The sequence below is a fragment of the Chiloscyllium punctatum genome, chromosome 5, assembly GCF_047496795.1.
Source record: "Chiloscyllium punctatum isolate Juve2018m chromosome 5, sChiPun1.3, whole genome shotgun sequence".
NCBI lineage: Eukaryota > Metazoa > Chordata > Chondrichthyes > Orectolobiformes > Hemiscylliidae > Chiloscyllium > Chiloscyllium punctatum.
The window spans coordinates 1,110,517-1,130,224 of record NC_092743.1 but is presented as its reverse complement, the minus strand read 5'-3'; the positions used below and the strand labels follow the sequence as shown (position 1 = coordinate 1,130,224).

The 19,708-nt window shown below is 49.2% G+C and overlaps 1 protein-coding gene across 1 annotated transcript in view; it reads left to right on the top strand.

Moving 5' to 3' along the window:
- LOC140476820 (SCO-spondin-like) overlaps positions 1-19,708 on the top strand; it is a 354,974-nt gene that overhangs the window by 81,606 nt on the left and 253,660 nt on the right. The window contains exons 20-25 of the mRNA XM_072569613.1: positions 4,304-4,350; positions 6,771-6,941; positions 9,741-9,869; positions 10,481-10,626; positions 18,311-18,405; positions 19,533-19,582. Coding sequence (XP_072425714.1) covers positions 4,304-4,350; positions 6,771-6,941; positions 9,741-9,869; positions 10,481-10,626; positions 18,311-18,405; positions 19,533-19,582 — 638 coding nt within the window. The remainder of the gene's footprint in view (positions 1-4,303; positions 4,351-6,770; positions 6,942-9,740; positions 9,870-10,480; positions 10,627-18,310; positions 18,406-19,532; positions 19,583-19,708) is intronic.

The window sequence follows — 19,708 nt, the reverse complement described above, 5'->3', positions numbered from 1 at the left end:
AGGGATTACCACAAAATTAACTGGACTCACTCCATTAACACTGTGGCTGAAACAGAAGGTCAGAGGTTAGGAATCCTGCAGCGGGTAACTCACTTCTTGACACCCCAAAGCCTGCCCACCATCTACAAGGCACAACTCAGGAGTGGGATGGAGTACTCCCCACTTGCCTGGATGGGGGCAGCTCCAACAACACTCAAGAAGTTTGACACCATCCAGGACAAAGCAGCCTGTTTGCTTGGTAGCACATCCACCCCCTCCATCACCGATGCTGAGTAGCAGTAATATGTACCATCTATAAAATGCAGAAATTCACCAAAAATCCTTCGACTGCACCTTTCGAACCCAATACCACTTCCACCTAGAACGACTAGGGCAGTAGATACATGGACATCTCAAGGCTGTAGTTGGACCTCTCCTTTAAGACAGTTCAGGTTAAAGGACTCTAATTGCTGTGTATATTCAATAAGAACATAAGAGATAGGAACAGGGGTAGGCAATTTGGCCCTTTAAATCTTCAATAGAATCAATCACAGCCTTAGATATAGACAAGGACTCTGTCCCTACAGCTCTCTGGGGCAAGGAGTTCAAAAGACAACCAACTCTCTGAGAGAAGAAATTCCTCTTCATCTGAGTCTTAAATTGGTGTCCCTTTATTCTGAGACTATGTCCCTAACATCCTGTCAGCATTGACCCTGTCAAGACCCTGAAGAATCTGATTTGTTACAGTGAGGTGACCTCTTATTCTCCTAAACACCAGTGAGTGGAGTCCCAACCTGTCTAGCCTTTGCTCATAAGACAATCCCTCCATCCCAGGGATCATTGCAGTAAACCTTCTCTGAACTGCCTCCAATGAAATAATATCCTTCCTGACTCTTCTTGACAATTCGGTGAATTGCTGCATCCAGTTTTGAGCTATGTTTGCAGTTGCACATCGATGAAATCTTTCACCTTATGGAGACCAGACTCAGTTTACAGAACAATATTAATGTCACTTGAGGAAGCCATTAACATCTCACAGCAGTGCTCCTTGGTGGTGATCTGGTCCTGCCTCCTTGGTGGTGATCTGGTCCTGCCTCCTTGGTGGTGATCTGGTCCTGCCTCCTTGGTGGTGATCTGGTCCTGCCTCCTTGGTGGTGATCTGGTCCTGCCTCCTTGGTGGTGATCTGGTCCTGCCTCCTTGGTGGTGATCTGGTCCTGCCTCCTGTGTGTGAATCTATATCATTAAACTTAGCAACTCAGTAACTCATAGTTCATAGAGTCATACAGCATAGAAACAGGCCTTTCAGCCCACCATGTCTATGCCAACCAACAACACCAAACTACACTAATCCCATCTATCTGCATTTGGTCCAAAGCCCGCTGTGCGTTGACATTGTAAGTGCTTATCCAGTTACGGTCTTCAGCGTTATGAGAGTACCTGCCTCTACCACCCTCTCAGCCAATATGTTCCATACATGTCCCATGCTCTGGGTGAAAAAATTCTTTCTCACATCACACCCAAACCAATCACTCCTCAACTTTAACTTACTCCCTCTGATATGTCTGATATGGGGAAGAGAGCCTCACAATCTACTCTGTCAATGCCTCTCATAATTTTGTACACCTCAATCAGATCACACCTCAACCTCCTCTACTCCAAGGAAAACCAGTCTCTATCCAATCTCTCCTCATAACTGAGACTTTTTATCTCAGGCAACAACCTGGTGAATCTCCTCCACACTGTCTCCAGCGCAGTCATGTTGTTCCAACAGTGTGGGGACCAGAACTGCACACAGTATTTCATCTGTGACCTAATCAATGTTTTACCAAGTTAGAACAAGACTTTCTTGTTCCTATATTCTACTACCTGGCTAATGACAGCAAACACGTCGTGTGGCTGCACACCACCCCCCCATCCTCCTCAGTGTCAAAAACACCCACCGATCCTCATGTCATCTGTAAGTTTACTTTTATACCTTCTACATCACATCTAAGTCATTGAATGTATATAGCAAACTGCGAGGGACCCAGCACTGATCCCTGTGGTACACTACTGGTCACAGGTTTCCAATTAGAAACCTTCCACTGTTATCCTCTGCCTCCTGTTTACAAGCCAATTTTGGATCCCGTTTGCCAACTTGTCTTCAGTTCCATGGGCTATTACCCTTTGGACTAGCCTTCCATGTGGGACCTTGTCAAAGGCTTTACTGAAGTGGAAGTAAATCACATCATCTACACTCTACACTACCTTCATCAGTATATTTTGCCGCCATCTCAAGGCTAGGGGGTGGGTGGGGTCACTGTCAGCTGACACATTAGGATTCCTGTAGACCCATGTGCTGCAAGACTGGCCTCATCACTAACCTCGTAAATAGGGTCAGTTACTTTGTGTAGATTTCATACTGAAATCCTGGCTCAAGGTCTTTCCCCTCGGTGGCGAGTCTAGAACCGGAGGTGGGGGGGGGGGGGGGGGGGGGGGGGGGGAGGAGGGAGTGGTGTTGGTGCCACTTGCCAGTTGCCACTGAAATGAGCTGAATTTCCTTTACTCAGAGGATTGCAAACATTTGGAAGAGGATTGACAGAGCTCAGTCTTTGTGGTTGAGATACAGATTAATCATTTTCTGATTCCCAGTGATGTATAGAGTGAGGATGATGAATTGGGTAAAAGGAATTGCAGTGTTTAATCAGCCATGATCATGTTGAATGATGGGACAGATTCAATAGACTGAATGGTCTATCTTTCTAAATAGGCCAAATCATAGCTGCCCTCTGGATTAAAGGTGACCCTCACCAGATCATTTCTCTCTGTAAATTGTGTAACCCCCAGGGGTTACAGCTTTGGAAAGCACCCAGTCCACCTCAGTATGTCAGACCTTTGAGGACCAGGTGAAGTGAGCTGTTTCACAAGCTATAAGATGAGGGGTTGTTTACCACCAACACAAAGCTGCTGTCCAGCCAAGTAGGTCAGGGTGGTACATGAGTTTCAGTGCCCTTATGATGCCAGGACAGACACCCCAAAGACTCGCAGATTGTATCAGACACTGTGTCCCTTCAGCTGTTTACAACAATCAAGATTCTGACTGGGGGCAGTTGAGGTCTTACTAATGTCTTAAATGTACAGGCCTGTCTGTTTCTAGGTCTCCAGCACAATCGAACAAACCCAGCCCAAACCACAGGCACCATCCCCCCAACCAAAGACTGAACCATGACTCTCCCCCGTGAGACAATACTCTGACCCTATCTGTAGTCAACTTCCTATCTGCAGGTCTATATTCTCAGTCAGCTCACTAACATTGAGATCCACATCCAGAAGATCATCAGATGACATTTCCACCACCTCCAGGGAAATGTTACAACCATATTCCCCTCCCCTCCCTTGTCCAACTTCCGCAAAGACTGTTTCCTCTGGGACACCCTGGTCCACTCCTCCTTCACTCTCAACATTCCCTCCCTCCCTCAACAGCCCCATGGCACCTAACCCTGCAACCACCACAGGTGTGACATCTGCCTATTTACCTCCCACCCTCCTCAGGATCCAAGGGCCCAGGTGAAGCAGCACTTTACCTGCACTTCTTACAATCCAATCTATTGCATTCACTACTCCCAGTGTGGTTCCACTACATTGGGGAGACGCAACATAGACTGGGTGACCACTTTGCAGAACATCTACGTTCTGCCCGCAAAAAAGATCCCGAACTTCCAGTTACCTGCCACTTTAACACCCCACCGTGTTCCTTGGCCAACATCTCTGGCTCAGGCTTGCTGCAATGTTCCAGTGAAACTCAGCGTAAGCTGAAAGAACACCTCATTTTCCACTTGGGCACCCTGCAGCCCTCTGGACTCAATATCGAGTTCAATAATTTTAGAGTATAAAATCCCCCATATCCTCCCGTCTACCCCACACAAAACTTTGTTATCACATTGTCTGCCATTATACAATACCTATTGTCAGCCATTAGTTAGTCCTCAGTAACAACTATTCACCCTCCCAGCCAGATCATTATCAACGGCTTTGTCTGTTCAGCTATTGTTCTCTCTCTTTGGGCTCTATCCCCACCTTACCCCTGACTCCTTACCCCTTCCCCCACCCCGCCCCCCCCCCCCCCACACCCTATCATCAGCACATAAACCAACATTTTCCAAGCTACCATCAGTTCTGAGGAAAGGTGAATGGACCTGAAATATTAATTCTGATTTCTCTCCATAGATGCTGCCAGACCTGCTGAGCTTTCCCAGCAACGTGCGTTTTTGTTTCTGATTTACAGCATCCCCAGTTCTTTTGGTTTTTATAGCTCACTAATGGTGTTTGTTTTCCTGGTTACAGCACATGCCTGTCTGGAGACCTGGTTTGTGGCAATCTTCCCTGTGCAGGTACTGAGCAAATCAACTGTTCATCTCACCGACTACATCCCATCTTCTGTTACTAACACTTCCCCATCTGGTCCATACCCTCATCCCCTTCCTGAGCCTCTCTCCCCAGTGTGGTCTGGAACTTTGTCAGAGTAAATGAGGCTGGGAATAGCATCTCCTCTAATGATGATGGAAGAGAACATGTGACAGGGAGACTTGCTGGAGTTTGGTCAGGGTTTTCAGAATTAGACTTGGAGTTGGAAAGCTGATTCTTTAACGTACAATGAGTTATTGTGGCATCAGTCACGCACCTCCCTACATCATCCCTGAACCCCTTGGCCTTGCCTGACTTATTCCATCCCATTATATCCAAACCTTCTGATCCACCCATCTCTCCCCTCTGACTCCAACTCTTCCTCCCTCATTCTAAAGATAATATAATGTGGGAAAGAGTAAAATTGCCATTTTGGCAGAAACAATAAAAAAGAAGCACGTTATCTAAATGGGAAGAGGTTGCAGAACTCTGAGATTCCGAGAGATCTGAATGACCATGTGCATGAATCACAGATGGTTGGTCTGTAATCAGGAAAGCTCATGCAATGTTATCATTTATCATGCGGGGACATGAATACAGCATTTAGTGAGATCATGGTTCAGTTACACAGAGCATTGGTGAGACCACATCTGGAGGACTATGGGGATATTGGTCTCTGTATGTGAGGAACGCTATAAATATACTGAAGGCAGTTTGGAGAAGGTTTACCAGGCTCATGCCTGGAATGGCAAGGTTGTCTTATGAGGTAAAACTGGACAAATTCGGCTTGTACCCACTGGAAGAAACTGAGGACTGCAGATGCTGGAGATCAGAGTGAAGAGAGTGATGCTGGAAAAGCACAGCCGGTCAGACAGCATCCGAGGAGCAGGAGAACCAACATTTCGGGCATAAGCCCTTCATCTGGAATGAAGCTTGTGGACCGGGGGGGCTGAGAGATAATTGAGATGTAGGTGGGGCTGGGGGAAGGTAGCTGAGAAAGTGATAGGTGGATAAAGGTGAGGGAGAAGGTGATAGGTCAGTGGGGGAGTGATGGACAGGTCCAGAGGGCGGTGCCGAGTTGGAGACTTGGGACTGTGATAAGGTGGGGGAGGGAAATGAGGAAGCTGTTTAAATCCACATTTATCCCATGTGGTTGCAGGGTCCCAAGGCAGAATAGGAGGTGTTCCTCCAGGCATCAAGTGGTAAAGGTTTGGCGGTGGAGGAGGCCCAGGTCTTGCATTTCCTTAACGGAATGGGAGGGGGAGTTGAAGTGTTCAGCCATGGGGCAGTGGGGTTGGTGGGTGCAGGTGTCCCAGAGATGTTCTCTGGATTGATCCGCAAGAAGGCGTCCTGTCTCCCTGATGTGGAGGAGACCACACCGGGTGCAACAGATGCAGTAGGTAACATTGGTAGAGGTACAGGTAAATTTCTGATGGATGTGGAAGGATCCCTTGGGGCCTTGGACGGCGGTGAGGGGAGTGGTGTGGGTACAGGTTTTGCACTTCCTGCAGTGGCAGGGGAAGGTGCCAGGAGTGGGGTGTGGGCTGGTGGGGGGGGCGTGGACCTGACGAGAGAGTCATGGAGGGAATGGTCTCTCCGGAACACTGATAAGGGTAAGGAGGGAAATCTACCTTTTGGTGGTGGAGGTAGTGGAAGTGCTGGAGGATGATGCGATGTGTGTGGAGGTTGGTGGGGTAGAAGGTGGGGACCAGGGGGATTTTATCCTTGTTGCGTTTGGAGGGCAGTGGTGTGTGAAGTGATAAAGATCTGCTGGAGGGCATCATCAAACGTGGGAAGGGAAGTTGCAATCATGGAAGAAGGAGGCCATCTGGGACGTCCTGAGGTGGAATTGGTACCCACTGGAGCTCAGGAGGACAAGAGGTGACTTGACTGAAACATGTAGGGACCAGAAGGGTCTTATCAGTGTGGATGTGGACAACTTGTTGCCTCTTGTGGGAGAATCTAGAACTAGGAGTCACTGTTTGAAAATCAGGGGGTGCTCATTTAAAACACAGATGAGGTGATTTCTTTTCTCTCAAACGATTGAGTGTATTTGGAGCTGTCTTTCTGAAAGGTGCTTGAAGCAGATTCTTTGAATATTTTTTCACCGGGACAGGTGAATTCTTATGAAGCAAAGGAGTGGATTGTTATCAAAATTCTGGATTCCTTTGCTTGTGGTTATAATCAGATCAAATGAAGATCCAATCAAATAAAAGTCCCTGATTCCTTGTTAATTTTGGTTGTTCCATTTGTATTCCATTCTGATACATGTTTTGCCATCCTCCCATATTTCCCACATGTTTCCCCATGTTTTCACACATTTCCTTGTTACCCCATTATTTCCCACTTTTCCCTGTTTTCGCACATTTCCCTGTTTTCTGTGTTTCCCTACATCTTCCCGTTGCAGTGGACTGTGCATGGAGCCGCTGGACACCGTGGAGTTCCTGCAGTAGAAGCTGTGACGTTGGATCCAGAAGGAGATTCCGATCACCCACAAACCCTCCTGCAGCATTGGGTGGGAGAGAGTGTGAGGGTGACATGATGGAAACGGAGTATTGCAGTCTGCAGCTCTGTGACAGTGAGTAACATCTGCACCTCTCCAAGATCAAACCCAGCAACAGGTTCAGAGAGGGGAAGGCAAGGTTAGTGTCTGTGATTGGGGATAGTGTATTGAGATGGACAGTGAACCAGTTAGCAGTCAGAAAACAAAGAGTGGAAAAAACGGGTATTTTTCCTAATAGCAGACACTAATAGGATATCACAGAGGTCAGTGCTAGGACCCCAACTATTCACAACTATTCACAACTATTCACAGTATCTATTAACGATTTCGATAAAGAAACTGACTGTACTATATCAAGTGAGCAGATGACCCAAAGCTGGGTGGGAGGGTGAGCTTTCAGGAGGATGCAGAGATGTTGCATTGTGATTTGGATAGGCTGGGGCAGTGGGCTAATACATGGCAGATGCAGTATAATGCGGATATCTACTTTGACAGAAAAAAACTAGGAAGACAGATTATTGGTGGTAAATTGGGAAAGAGGGAAGTGCAATGAAACCTCGGTGTCATTGTCAACCCTTTGATGAAAGAAAACATTGCAGGTGCAGCAGACAGTGAAGGAGGCAAATGGTCTTCATAGCGAGTACAGGAATGGGGATGTCTTGTGCAATGATACAGGGCCTTGGTGAGACCAACCTGGAATATTGTGAGCAGCTTTGGTCTCCTAAGCTAAGGAAGGATATCCAGGTGGTGGAGGGAATGCAGTGAATATTTGCCAGACTGATTCCTGGGATGGCAGAATTGACATTTGAAGAGACACTGTAATCATGTTAGGACTGTATTCACTGTAATCGGGTTAGAACTGTATTCACTGAAGCAGGTTAGGACTGTATTCACTGTAAGCAGGTTAGGACTGTATTCACTGTAATCGGGTTAGGACTGTATTCACTGTAATCGGTTAGGTCTGTATTCACTGTAATCGGGTTAGGACTGTATTCACTGTAATCGGGTTAGGATTGTATTCACTGTAATCGGGTTAGGACTGTATTCACTGTAATCGGGTTAGGACTATATTCACTGTAATCGGGTTAGGATTGTATTCACTGTAATCGGGTTAGGACTGTATTCACTGAATCAGGTTAGGATTGTATTCACTGTAATCAGGTTAGGACTGTATTCACTGTAATCGGGTTAGGATTGTATTCACTGTAATCGGGTTAGGTCTGTATTCACTGTAATCAGGTTAGGACTGTATTCACTGAATCGGGTTAGGACTGTATTCACTGTAATCGGGTTAGGACTGAATTCACTGTAATCGGATTAGGACTGTATTCACTGTAATCGGGTTAGGACTGTATTCACTGAATCAGGTTAGGACTGTATTCACTGAATCAGGTTAGGACTGTATTCACTGTAATCGGGTTAGGACTGTATTCACTGAATCGGGTTAGGACTGTATTCACTGTAATCGGGTTAGGACTGTATTCACTGTAATCGGGTTAGGACTGTATTCACTGTAATCGGGTTAGGATTGTATTCACTGTAATCGGGTTCAGTCTGTACTCACTGTAATCGGGTTAGGACTGTATTCACTGAATCGGGTTAGGACTGTATTCACTGTAATCGGGTTAGGACTGTATTCACTGAATCAGGTTAGGTCTGTATTCACTGAATCGGGTTAGGACTGTACTCACTGTAATCGGGTTAGGACTGTATTCACTGTAATCGGGTTAGGTCTGTATTCACTGTAATCAGGTTAGGACTGTATTCACTGAATCGGGTTAGGACTGTATTCACTGTAATCGGGTTAGGACTGAATTCACTGTAATCGGATTAGGACTGTATTCACTGAATCGGGTTAGGACTGTATTCACTGTAATCGGGTTAGGACTGTATTCACTGTAATCGGGTTAGGAGTGTATTCACTGAATCGGGTTAGGACTGTATTCACTGAATCGGGTTAGAACTATATTCACTGTAATCAGGTTAGGACTGAATTCACTGTAATCGGGTTAGGACTGTATTCACTGAATCGGGTTAGGACTATATTAACTGTAATCAGGTTAGGACTGAATTCACTGTAATCGGGTTAGGACTGTATTCACTGTAATCGGGTTAGGACTGTATTCACTGAATCAGGTTAGGACTGTATTCACTGTAATCGGGTTAGGTCTGTATTCACTGTAATCAGGCTAGGTCTGTATTCACTGTAATCGGGTTAGGTCTGTATTCACTGTAATCGGGTTAGGACTGTATTCACTGTAATCAGGTTAGGACTGTATTCACTGTAATCGGGTTAGGACTGTATTCACTGAATCAGGTTAGGACTGTATTCACTGTAATCGGGTTAGGTCTGTATTCACTGTAATCAGGTTAGGACTGTATTCACTGTAATCGGGTTAGGACTGTATTCACTGAATCAGGTTAGGACTATATTCACTGTAATCAGGTTAGGACTGTATTCACTGTAATCGGGTTAGGACTGTATTCACTGAATCAGGTTAGGTCTGTATTCACTGTAATCGGGTTAGGTCTGTATTCACTGAATCGGGTTAGGACTGTATTCACTGTAATCGGGTTAGGACTGAATTCACTGTAATCGGGTTAGGACTGAATTCACTGTAATCAGGTTAGGACTGTACTCACTGAATCAGGTTAGGACTGTATTCACTGAATCAGGTTAGGACTGTATTCACTGTAATCAGGTTAGGATTGTATTCACTGTAATCGGGTTAGGACTATATTCACTGTAATCGGGTTAGGACTGTATTCGCTCGAGTTTAGAAGAATCCGGAAGGAGCTCCTAAGTCCCTTTGATGTTTCACATGCTGTCGTTGCAGGATGTCTAACTTTCTTTCCTGTCCCTGTTTACCCCAGGAGTGTGGAGTGAGTGGGGTCAATGGTCAGAATGTTCTGTCTCTTGTGGAGGGGGTTTCAGGAACCGAACGCGAGTGAATATCTCGTCACAAAGCAGTCAGCTGACCAGCTGTAACAACCAGCCATGTGGTGAGTGCTAACTGGGGGAAGTAGCCACTGAACTTCAGGGTCCCCAAGAAACTTAACTGGCAGGGAATACTGTCTCACTCTGAATGCTCCATACTCTGTTAGTGATGGTGGGGAATGCTGCACTGTCGCAGGTTCGGTGCTGAGGGAGTGCCGTACTGTCGCAGGTTCGGTGCTGAGGGAGTGCCGCACTGTCGCAGGTTCGGTGCTGAGGGAGTGTCGCACTGTTGGAGGGTCAGTGCTGAGGGAATGCCACACTGTCAGAGGGTCGGTGCAGAGGGAGTGCCGCACTGTCAGAGGGTCGGTGCTGAGGGAGTGCCGCACTGTTGGCGGGTCAGTGCTGAGGGAGAGCCGCACTGTCGGAGGGTCAGTGCTGAGGGAGTGGGCACTGTTGGAGGGTCAGTGCTGAGGGAGAGCCGCACTGTCGGAGGGTCAGTGCTGAGAGAGTGTGTGTGATTAAGAGAATATGTTGTGTGTCTGTTGACTCTCCTCTGATGATGAGAGTGGATTTGATAACTGTGTTGAGCTGTGGGAGATGTCTATTTGCCTGCTGTTGGATTGTACTTGGCTAATAACCTACTCTGTTCCCTTCCCTTGTTCTTTGTTGATAATAGAAGCCCATCAATTGAACTGCTCTGATGGGACTGTGTGGCGAGATTGTTCAGTCGGACCTGAAACGTGCACAGAGCTCATTGCGGGAAAGGAGTTTAGTCGGAACTGCAGCCCTGGATGTTACTGTCAGGATGGGCTCCTCTTCCAGGTCAGACAGCCAACTGATTCTTACCAGTGACACTGATCTCTTGTCACCACCAAGCCCTGAACTACACACTCTCTCACTCTCTTTTTTTTCTGCTTCTCTCTCTCTCTCTCTCTCTCTCTCTCTCTCTCTCTCTCTCTCTCTGTGGCACATGGTGACCCACGACAAGTGGATAATGTGGTGTAGAAGACATATGGGATAATGGGAGAAAGTGAGGATTGCAGATGATGGAGATCAGAGTCAAGACTGTAGTGCTGGAAAAGCACAGCAAATCAGGCAGCATCCAAGGAGCAGGAGAATCGACGTTTCAGGCACAAGCCTCATTCCTAATGAAGAGCTGATGCCCAAAATGTTGATTCTCCTGCTCCTTGGATGCGGCCTGACCTGCTGCGCTTTTCTAGCACCAAAGTTTCATTTGAGATTCTTGTCTGTATTAATCAAAACCCAAAGTTGAAGAGCAGGGAGGTGATGTTGGAACAGTATAATACATTGGTGAGGTCACAGCAAGAGTATTGTGTGCAGTTCTGGAATCCACATTATGGGAGGGATGTGATAGCTTTGCAGAGGGTGCAGAGGAGAGTTACCAGGATGTCGCCTGGACTGGAAGATGTCAATTATGGAGAGGGATTGGACAGACTGCAGTTGTTTCCGTTAGAGGAGAGGAGATTGAAAGAAGAGATGATAAATTGACAGGAAGGAACTGACCCCATTGGTCAACAACCAGAGACAATCAACTACAGGTGAAGGTTGAAGGTCGTGCAGAGAGTGATGGGGAAGTATTTTCACCGAGAGGGTGGTAAGAGTCTGGAACTCACTGCCTGTAACGGTGATTGAGTCAGAAAATGTTACCATATTTTAAATCGTATTTTGTATTCGCTTCAGGAGTATGGACCAAAGCTGGAAAATAGGCTGAGTGAAGTCAGATCTCTCTGTAAATGTGATGTTGATTCAGTATGTACAGACACCTTTGGCTGAATATTGTGTCGTTTTGAAGAAGTACAAGTTGCGTTTTATTTTCTGGAGAGTTTTTCGCCTCAAGGCCTAGTGAGCTTTCAAACTCATCCCATTATCGACCTACCCCACCTTTTGTCACCTCCTTAACTGATTCTATTCCCATCCAACCGTGCTTTGTCCCTGGATTATTTACCACTGAGCAGATATTTGCCAAAAAATAATGTCCGTTGAACCCACGCCATCTTTAAAAGGCTGCTGTACTGCTGGGCAAGTACTGAGAATCTGGTAAGGTTCCTCACCGGGAATGTGTATTCGCTATAAGGAGAGATTGGACAAACTTGAAAGTCAGAGGCTGAGCCATGGCCCCTCACCAAGAGGGTGATGACACAACAGCCACAAAATATTCTGGCATTACTGATCGCCCTTCCATGTGCAACTCCACTCCCATCCTATTCACTAATTAACCACCATGACACTGTTATCTCAACTTATCACCATCCCGTCCAAACATCTCCTCTATGTAACTGATGCTCTGTCCCAGGGCTGCCAGGACACTGTATCCAGCAGGGGGCATCACACGCAGGTAATGGATTGGATAATTTACAGACAGCAAAAACAGGCACATACCCAGGCCGCGTTGTGAACACAGGCCGCGTTGTGAACACAGGCCGCGGTGTGAACACAGGCCGCGGTGTGAACACAGGCCGCGGTGTGAACACAGGCCGCGTTGTGAACACAGGCCACGTTGTGATCACAGGCCACGTTGTGAACACAGGCCGCGGTGTGAACACAGGGTGAGGTGTGAACACGGGCCGCGGTGTGAACACAGGGCGAGGTGTGAACACAGGGTGAGGTGTGAACACAGGCCGCGTTGTAAACACGGGCCGCGTTGTGAACACAGGCCGCGGTGTGAACACGGGCCGCGTTGTGAACACAGGCCGCGGTGTGAACACAGGGCGAGGTGTGAACACAGGGCGAGGTGTGAACACAGGGCGAGGTTTGAACACAGGGAGAGGTGTGAACATGGGCCGCGTTGTGAACACAGGCCGCGGTGTGAACACAGGCCGCGGTGTGAACACAGGCCGCGGTGTGAACACAGGCCGCGTTGTGAACACAGGCCACGTTGTGATCACAGGCCACGTTGTGAACACAGGCCGCGGTGTGAACACAGGGTGAGGTGTGAACACGGGCCGCGGTGTGAACACAGGGCGAGGTGTGAACACAGGGTGAGGTGTGAACACAGGCCGCGTTGTAAACACGGGCCGCGTTGTGAACACAGGCCGCGGTGTGAACACGGGCCGCGTTGTGAACACAGGCCGTGGTGTGAACACAGGGCGAGGTGTGAACACAGGGCGAGGTGTGAACACAGGGCGAGGTTTGAACACAGGGAGAGGTGTGAACATGGGCCGCGTTGTGAACACAGGCCGCGGTGTGAACACAGGCCGCGGTGTGAACACAGGCCGCGGTGTGAACACGGGGCGAGGTGTGACCACAGGCCGCGGTGTGAACACAGGGCGAGGTGTGAACACAGGGCAAGGTGTGAACACAGGCCGCGGTGTGAACACGGGGCGAGGTGTGACCACAGGCCGCGGTGTAAACACGGGGCGAGGTGTGACCACAGGCCGCGGTGTGAACACAGGGCGAGGTGTGAACACAGGGTGAGGTGTGAACACAGGGCGAGGTGTGAACACAGGGCGAGGTGTGAACACAGGTTAAAAACTGGATTAGTGGTGCTGGAAGAGCACAGCAGGTCAGGCAGCATCCAACGAGCAGCGAAATCAACGTTTCAGGCAAAAGCCCTTCATCAGGAATAAAGGCAGTGAGCCTGAAGCGTGGAGAGATAAGCTAGAGGAGGGTGAGGGTGGGGAGAGAGTAGCATAGAGTACAATGGGTGAGTGGGGGAGGAGATGAAGGTGATAGGTCAGGAAGGAGAGGGTGGAGTGGATAGGTGGAAAAGAAGATAGACAGGTAGGACAAGTCCAGACAAGTCATGGGGACAGTGCTGAGCTGGAAGTTTGAAACTAGGATGAGGTGGGGGAAGGGGAAATGAGGAAACTGTTGAAGTCCACATTGATGCCCTGGGGTTGAAGTGTTCCGAGGCGGAAGATGAGGCATTCTTCCTCCAGGCGTCTGGTGGTGAGGGAGCGGCGGTGAAGGAGGCCCAGGACCTCCATGTCCTCGGCAGAGTGGGAGGGGGAGTTGAAATGTTGGGCCACGGGGTGGTGTGGTTGATTGGTGCGGGTGTCTCGGAGATGTTCCCTAAAGCGCTCTGCTAAGAGGCGCCCAGTCTCCCCAATGTAGAGGAGACCGCATCGGGAGCAACGGATACAATAAATGATATTAGTGGATGTGCAGGTAAAACTTTGATGGATGTGGAAGGCTCCTTTAGGGCCTTGGATGGAGGTGAGGGAAGAGGTGTGGGCACAGGTTTTACAGTTCCTGCAGTGGCAGGGGAAAGTGCCAGAATGGGAGGGTGGGTCGTAGGGGGGTGTGGACCTGACCAGGTAGTCACGGAGGGAACGGTCTTTGCGGAAGGTGGAAAGGGGTGGGGAGGGAAATATATCCCTGGTGGTGGGGTCTGTTTGGAGGTGGCGGAAATGTCAGCAGATGATTTGGTTTATGCGAAGGTTTGTAGGGTGGAAGGTGAGCACCAGGGGCGTTCTGTCCTTGTTACGGTTGGAGGGGTGGAGTCTGAGGGCGGAGGTGCGGGATGTGGGCGAGATGCGTTCGTGGGCATCTTTAACCACGTGGGAAGGGAAATTGCGATCTTTAAAGAAGGAGGCCATCTGGTGTGTTCTATGGTGGAACTGGTCCTCCTGGGAGCAGATACGGCGGAGGCGGAGAAATTGGGAATACGGGATGGCATTTTTACAGGAGGTAGGGTGGGAAGAGGTGTAATCCAGGTGGCTGTGGGAGTCAGTGGGTTTGTAAAAAATGTCAGTGTCAAGTCGGTCGTCATTAATGGAGATGGAGAGGTCCAGGAAGGGGAGGGAGGTGTCAGAGATGGTCCAGATAAATTTAAGGTCAGGGTGGAATGTGTTGGTGAACACGGGCCGCGGTGTGAACACAGGGTGAGGTGTGAACACAGGCCGCGGTGTGAACACAGGGCGAGGTGTGAACACAGGGTGAGGTGTGAACACAGGGCGAGGTGTGAACACAGGGCGAGGTGTGAACACGGGCCGCGGTGTGAACACGGGCCGCGGTGTGAACACGGGGCGAGGTGAGAACACGGGCCGCGGTGTGAACACGGGCCGCGGTGTGAACACAGGGCGAGGTGTGAACACAGGGCGAGGTGTGAACACGGGCCGCGTTGTGAACACGGGGTTAGGTGTGAACACGGGCCGCGGTGTGAACACAGGGTGAGGTGTGAACACGGGCCGCGGTGTGAACACGGGCCGCGGTGTGAACACAGGGCGAGGTGTGAACACAGGCCGCCGTGTGAACACAGGGCGAGGTGTGAACACAGGCCACGGTGTGAACACAGGGCGAGGTGTGAACACGGGGCGAGGTGTGAGCACAGGGCGAGGTGTGAACACGGGCCGCGGTGTGAACACAGGCCGCAGTGTGAACACAGGCCGCGGTGTGAACACAGGGTGAGGTGTGAACACGGGCCGCGGTGTGAACACAGGCCGCGGTGTGAACACAGGGTGAGGTGTGAACACGGGCCGCGGTGTGAACACAGGCCGCGGTGTGAACACAGGGCGAGGTGTGAACACAGGCCGCGGTGTGAACACAGGGCGAGGTGTGAACACGGGCCGCGTTGTGAACACGGGGTTAGGTGTGAACACGGGCCGCGGTGTGAACACAGGGCGAGGTGTGAACACGGGCCGCGGTGTGAACACGGGGTGAGGTGTGAACACAGGCCGCGGTGTGAACACAGGGTGAGGTGTGAACACGGGCCGCGGTGTGAACACAGGGCGAGGTGTGAACACGGGCCGCGGTGTGAACACGGGCCGCGGTGTGAACACAGGGTGAGGTGTGAACACGGGGCGAGGTGTGAACACGGGCCGCGGTGTGAACACAGGCCGCGGTGTGAACACAGGGTGAGGTGTGAACACGGGCCGCGGTGTGAACACGGGCCGCGGTGTGAACACAGGGTGAGGTGTGAACACGGGCCGCGGTGTGAACACGGGCCGCGGTGTGAACACAGGGTGAGGTGTGAACACGGGCCGCGGTGTGAACACAGGCCGCGGTGTGAACACAGGGTGAGGTGTGAACACGGGCCGCGGTGTGAACACAGGGTGAGGTGTGAACACGGGCCGCGGTGTGAACACGGGCCGCGGTGTGAACACGGGCCGCGGTGTGAACACGGGCCGCGGTGTATTCAGAGGCTGCCGTTTGCTCCCCACAATACACTCCCGATGTCCAATACAATCGTCATGATGAAGGATGATTCTGTGATAGTCTGCTCTTATCTACTGAAGTCAGGTGTCAGTCAGGTACATTCTAGCTCTTACATTAATGAAGATGAGTTCCTATTCCCTTTGTTCCTCAGCATTTCGCCTCATTTCCTGCTGCCAGGATGGTATGGCACACTCTGCCCAGACCACACTGTGCTGTTGTCCCACACCTTCAGCAGCCCTAACATCAGCTTCACCATAGCCCTGGTCTCTGCATATGCATTTCCTTGGTGAAGATATTGCACCGGCTGAGTCACTAATGCATGTATTCAAAAGATTGTGTCTGCCGTACTCCAAATGCTCCCCATTCCAGATCCACAACTCGTTCTCTTTCCAGAGTGTTCAGTAGAGTCCAGTGTCATACTCCCATGGCATATGATGCAGCAACGTTCCCCTCATCCCACAGCACTTTTGGAAGGTTTGTAACTGATGGCGTGGTCTTGGCCAACATTGGCCTTCTTTGTAAGTATTTATTGCTAACTTCTACCTCACTGAGGTGTTAATGTGAGATTCTCAGATGAGATTACTTACAGTGTGGAACAGGCCCTTTGGCCCAACAAATCCACACCGACCCACCGAAGCGAAACCCACCCAGACCCATTCCCCTAATTTACCCTTCACCTAACACTACAGACTATTTAGCATGGCCAATTCACCTAACCTGCACATCTTTGGACTGTGGGAGGAAACCAGAGCACTCGGAGGAAACCCACGCAGACACGGGGAGAATGTGCAAACTCCATACAGAGAGTCGCCTGAGGCGGGAATTGAACCCGGGTCTCTGGCGCTGTGAGGAAGCAGTCTGCCCACTCAGGCACCAGTGGCATGTTGCAGATTGGCTTTGAGCAGCATTTAACGTCAAAGTGTGTTCACTCTGCATGCATTTCAAATAGGTGAAGAAATAATGACCATTGAAATTTGTCTGAAGTGTGTGAAAGAATGCATCATGCATTTGGTTCTTTGGCACCCTGAGGTTTTGTTTATTAAATGGACTCTGACTCAGCCCAGGTGAAAGTGAGGACTGCAGATCGTGGAGAGTGTAGCGCTGGAAAAGCACAGCAGGTCAGGCTGCATCCGAGGAGCAGGAGAATCGACGTTTCGGGCAAAAGCCCTTCCTGATTTTTCTGCTCCTCAGATGCTGCCTGACCTACTGTGCTTTTCCAGCACCACACTCTCGACTCTGACTCAGCCCACCCTGGGCACTGTCCTCACCATTTTCCAGAGATATTTCATATCTAGACAATTGCAAGTGTTGGCAATGAATTTAGCTCACAGTGGTCACAGTTACCACAAGTCTGCCTGCTCACCAGATAACTCTCCAAAACCTCTATGTCCTCTTTTACTCCCGTGTACCTGACAGCTGGTTTTCACACTCACCTGCATGTGGAGATCCCATCCCATTGAACTTTATCTCCAATTTGTCCTCCAAGCCGTCTGAACCCCCAACATCCCACCTTAATGATGCCCAATCTACTTATTTGCACTCACCCTGTGGAAGGCAGTGATGGTCATTGCCAACAATACCCCTCCCATGACCCATCATGCCCTCTGATGGTGCCATCATTGTGCCCACCTCCACAGCGCCAGAGACCCGGGTTCAATTCCTGCCTCCGGAGACTCTCTGTGTGGAGTTTGCACGTTCTCCCCGTGTCTGCGTGGGTTTCCTCCGGGTGCTCCGGTTTCCTCCCACAGTCCAAAGATGTGCAGGTCAGGTGAATTGGCCATGCTAAATTGCCCGTAGTGTTAGGTAAGGGGTAGATGTAGGGGTATGGGTGGGTTGCGCTTCGGCGGGGCGGTGTGGACTTGTTGGGCCGAAGGGCCTGTTTCCACACTGTAAGTAATCTAAAAAAAAACTGATTGTGGGGCTTGGTGATCAGCACACCCAGGCAAGCAGAGCACAGGATCACTACTCAGACTGGGTCACATTGGATCCACTCTCATTCCTATAGATTCAGGGTAAAACATACATGTTGTCATAGCAACCCTGAATCTGGAAATCAACTACAAAACTGGGTGATTGAATTCAAGAATACAGAGAGGAAGTAAGCTTGGAGGGAGATGAGGTCTAGGTAGGGAGAGAGGGAGATAGGGAAGACGTGAGCGTGGCAGTGGAGGGAGACTGGGAGGAGGTGGGAATGGACAGAGATGGAGAGGAAGAGACAATGAAAGTAATGAGGACATCTGTTGAGGTTGAGGTGAAGCTGAGGGGTGCGGGCAAGGGTTGGCTGAGCTGTGTTGTTTAATTATGAGGTGAGTGAGTTTTGATGAAGTTTTAATTGCTAATTCATGGACCCCCTGTTGTTAATGCAATGTATCTGATGGTTCCTTTCCAGGAAGGTGATTGTGTACCTGTCACTGATTGCCAGTGTGTGGATGGAGGGCAGGTTTACCAAGCTGGTGCCACTGTACTGAAAGACTGTAATTCCTGGTATGTCAAAGGCCATTCCTTACTGCGCCTGATAAATTGTCCATAAACCATGAGCTAAATGGGAACCAACATGAAAACCCTCAGCTGGTTGGAGTGAAACCTAGTACAATGAATGTAGTTAATGGACAATGTTATGGAAATGCTGTCATTCAATGTGGTGCTTCCAGCACAACCAACCAATTTCTAACTACTCACAGCCCCCATTACCACCTATCGAATTTGTCTTCTTTCCTGGTTCACTATCAACAAACACTTTGCCTGCCTACCCTTTCTACTCTGTCTCTTTGGGATGCATCTCCATCTGTCCACTCACTCCTTCCCCACCCTGCTCCCCAACCCTGTCATTACCAGAAATACCACCTTTACCTAGCTGCTATCCATTCTGAAGAAGGGCCACTCGACCAAAACGTTAACTCTGTTTCTGTCACCGTGGATGCTGTCAGACTGGCTGAGTTACTCCAGTAATTTATTTTTTGCTTGTTTCTTATATGATGATCACTCTTTCCTAAATATTTCCCCAAAATACAATGTATTAAGACCAGCTGACTTGCTATCCAACAATGCTTCCTTCTATGCTGAACTAAGAACATCTCATTGGAGAAAATCTTCATAAATGCACTTTAGAATATTCTTCCCCCTCTCTGCCCTTCCCCATCCTGGTACTATCCCAGTCCACGTTAGGACGTTAAATTCCCCATTACTGTTGCTCTTTATTTTTTGCACGAGTCTTTTAAGTTCCTTGAAAATTAGATCAGTGTTTGAGAAGAGACCAGCAGATAACCTAAAAAGGGAATCCCGAAGTCTTCTATTTAACATCGTTAAAAGATGGGAGTTAAGATGGGAGATAGGGACCAGTAAGGGGACTTTTACAAGAAGCAAAAAACATTTTCAGACTGTGAGGGGTTAGGGTCTGGAGTGTACTGTCTGACCGTGTGGGGGGAGGGGGAGGTTCACTCAAGGGGTTAGGGTCTGGGATGTATCTTTGCCTGCGCCCCCCCCCCCCTACCTTGCCCTCAATCCAACCAGGGAGTTATGGCGAGTGCTCTATCTGTGTCTATGTCTGGTTCTGGGACTGAATATGTCTTGTTTTTAAATGTTAAACATGTTTATGTTTTTGTTTCCTTCAGCACCTGCCTTTCTGGACTGGTTGGAAACTGTACTCAGAGAGTGTGTGATGGTGAGACATTGTTCCTGTTTCTTGTGATTCACTAAAGCACAGTGAAACATTATGATCGGCTGACACAGGATGAGGAATGTGATAGTTGCACTCAGGGATCTGGAAATTCACAATAATCCATGTCTG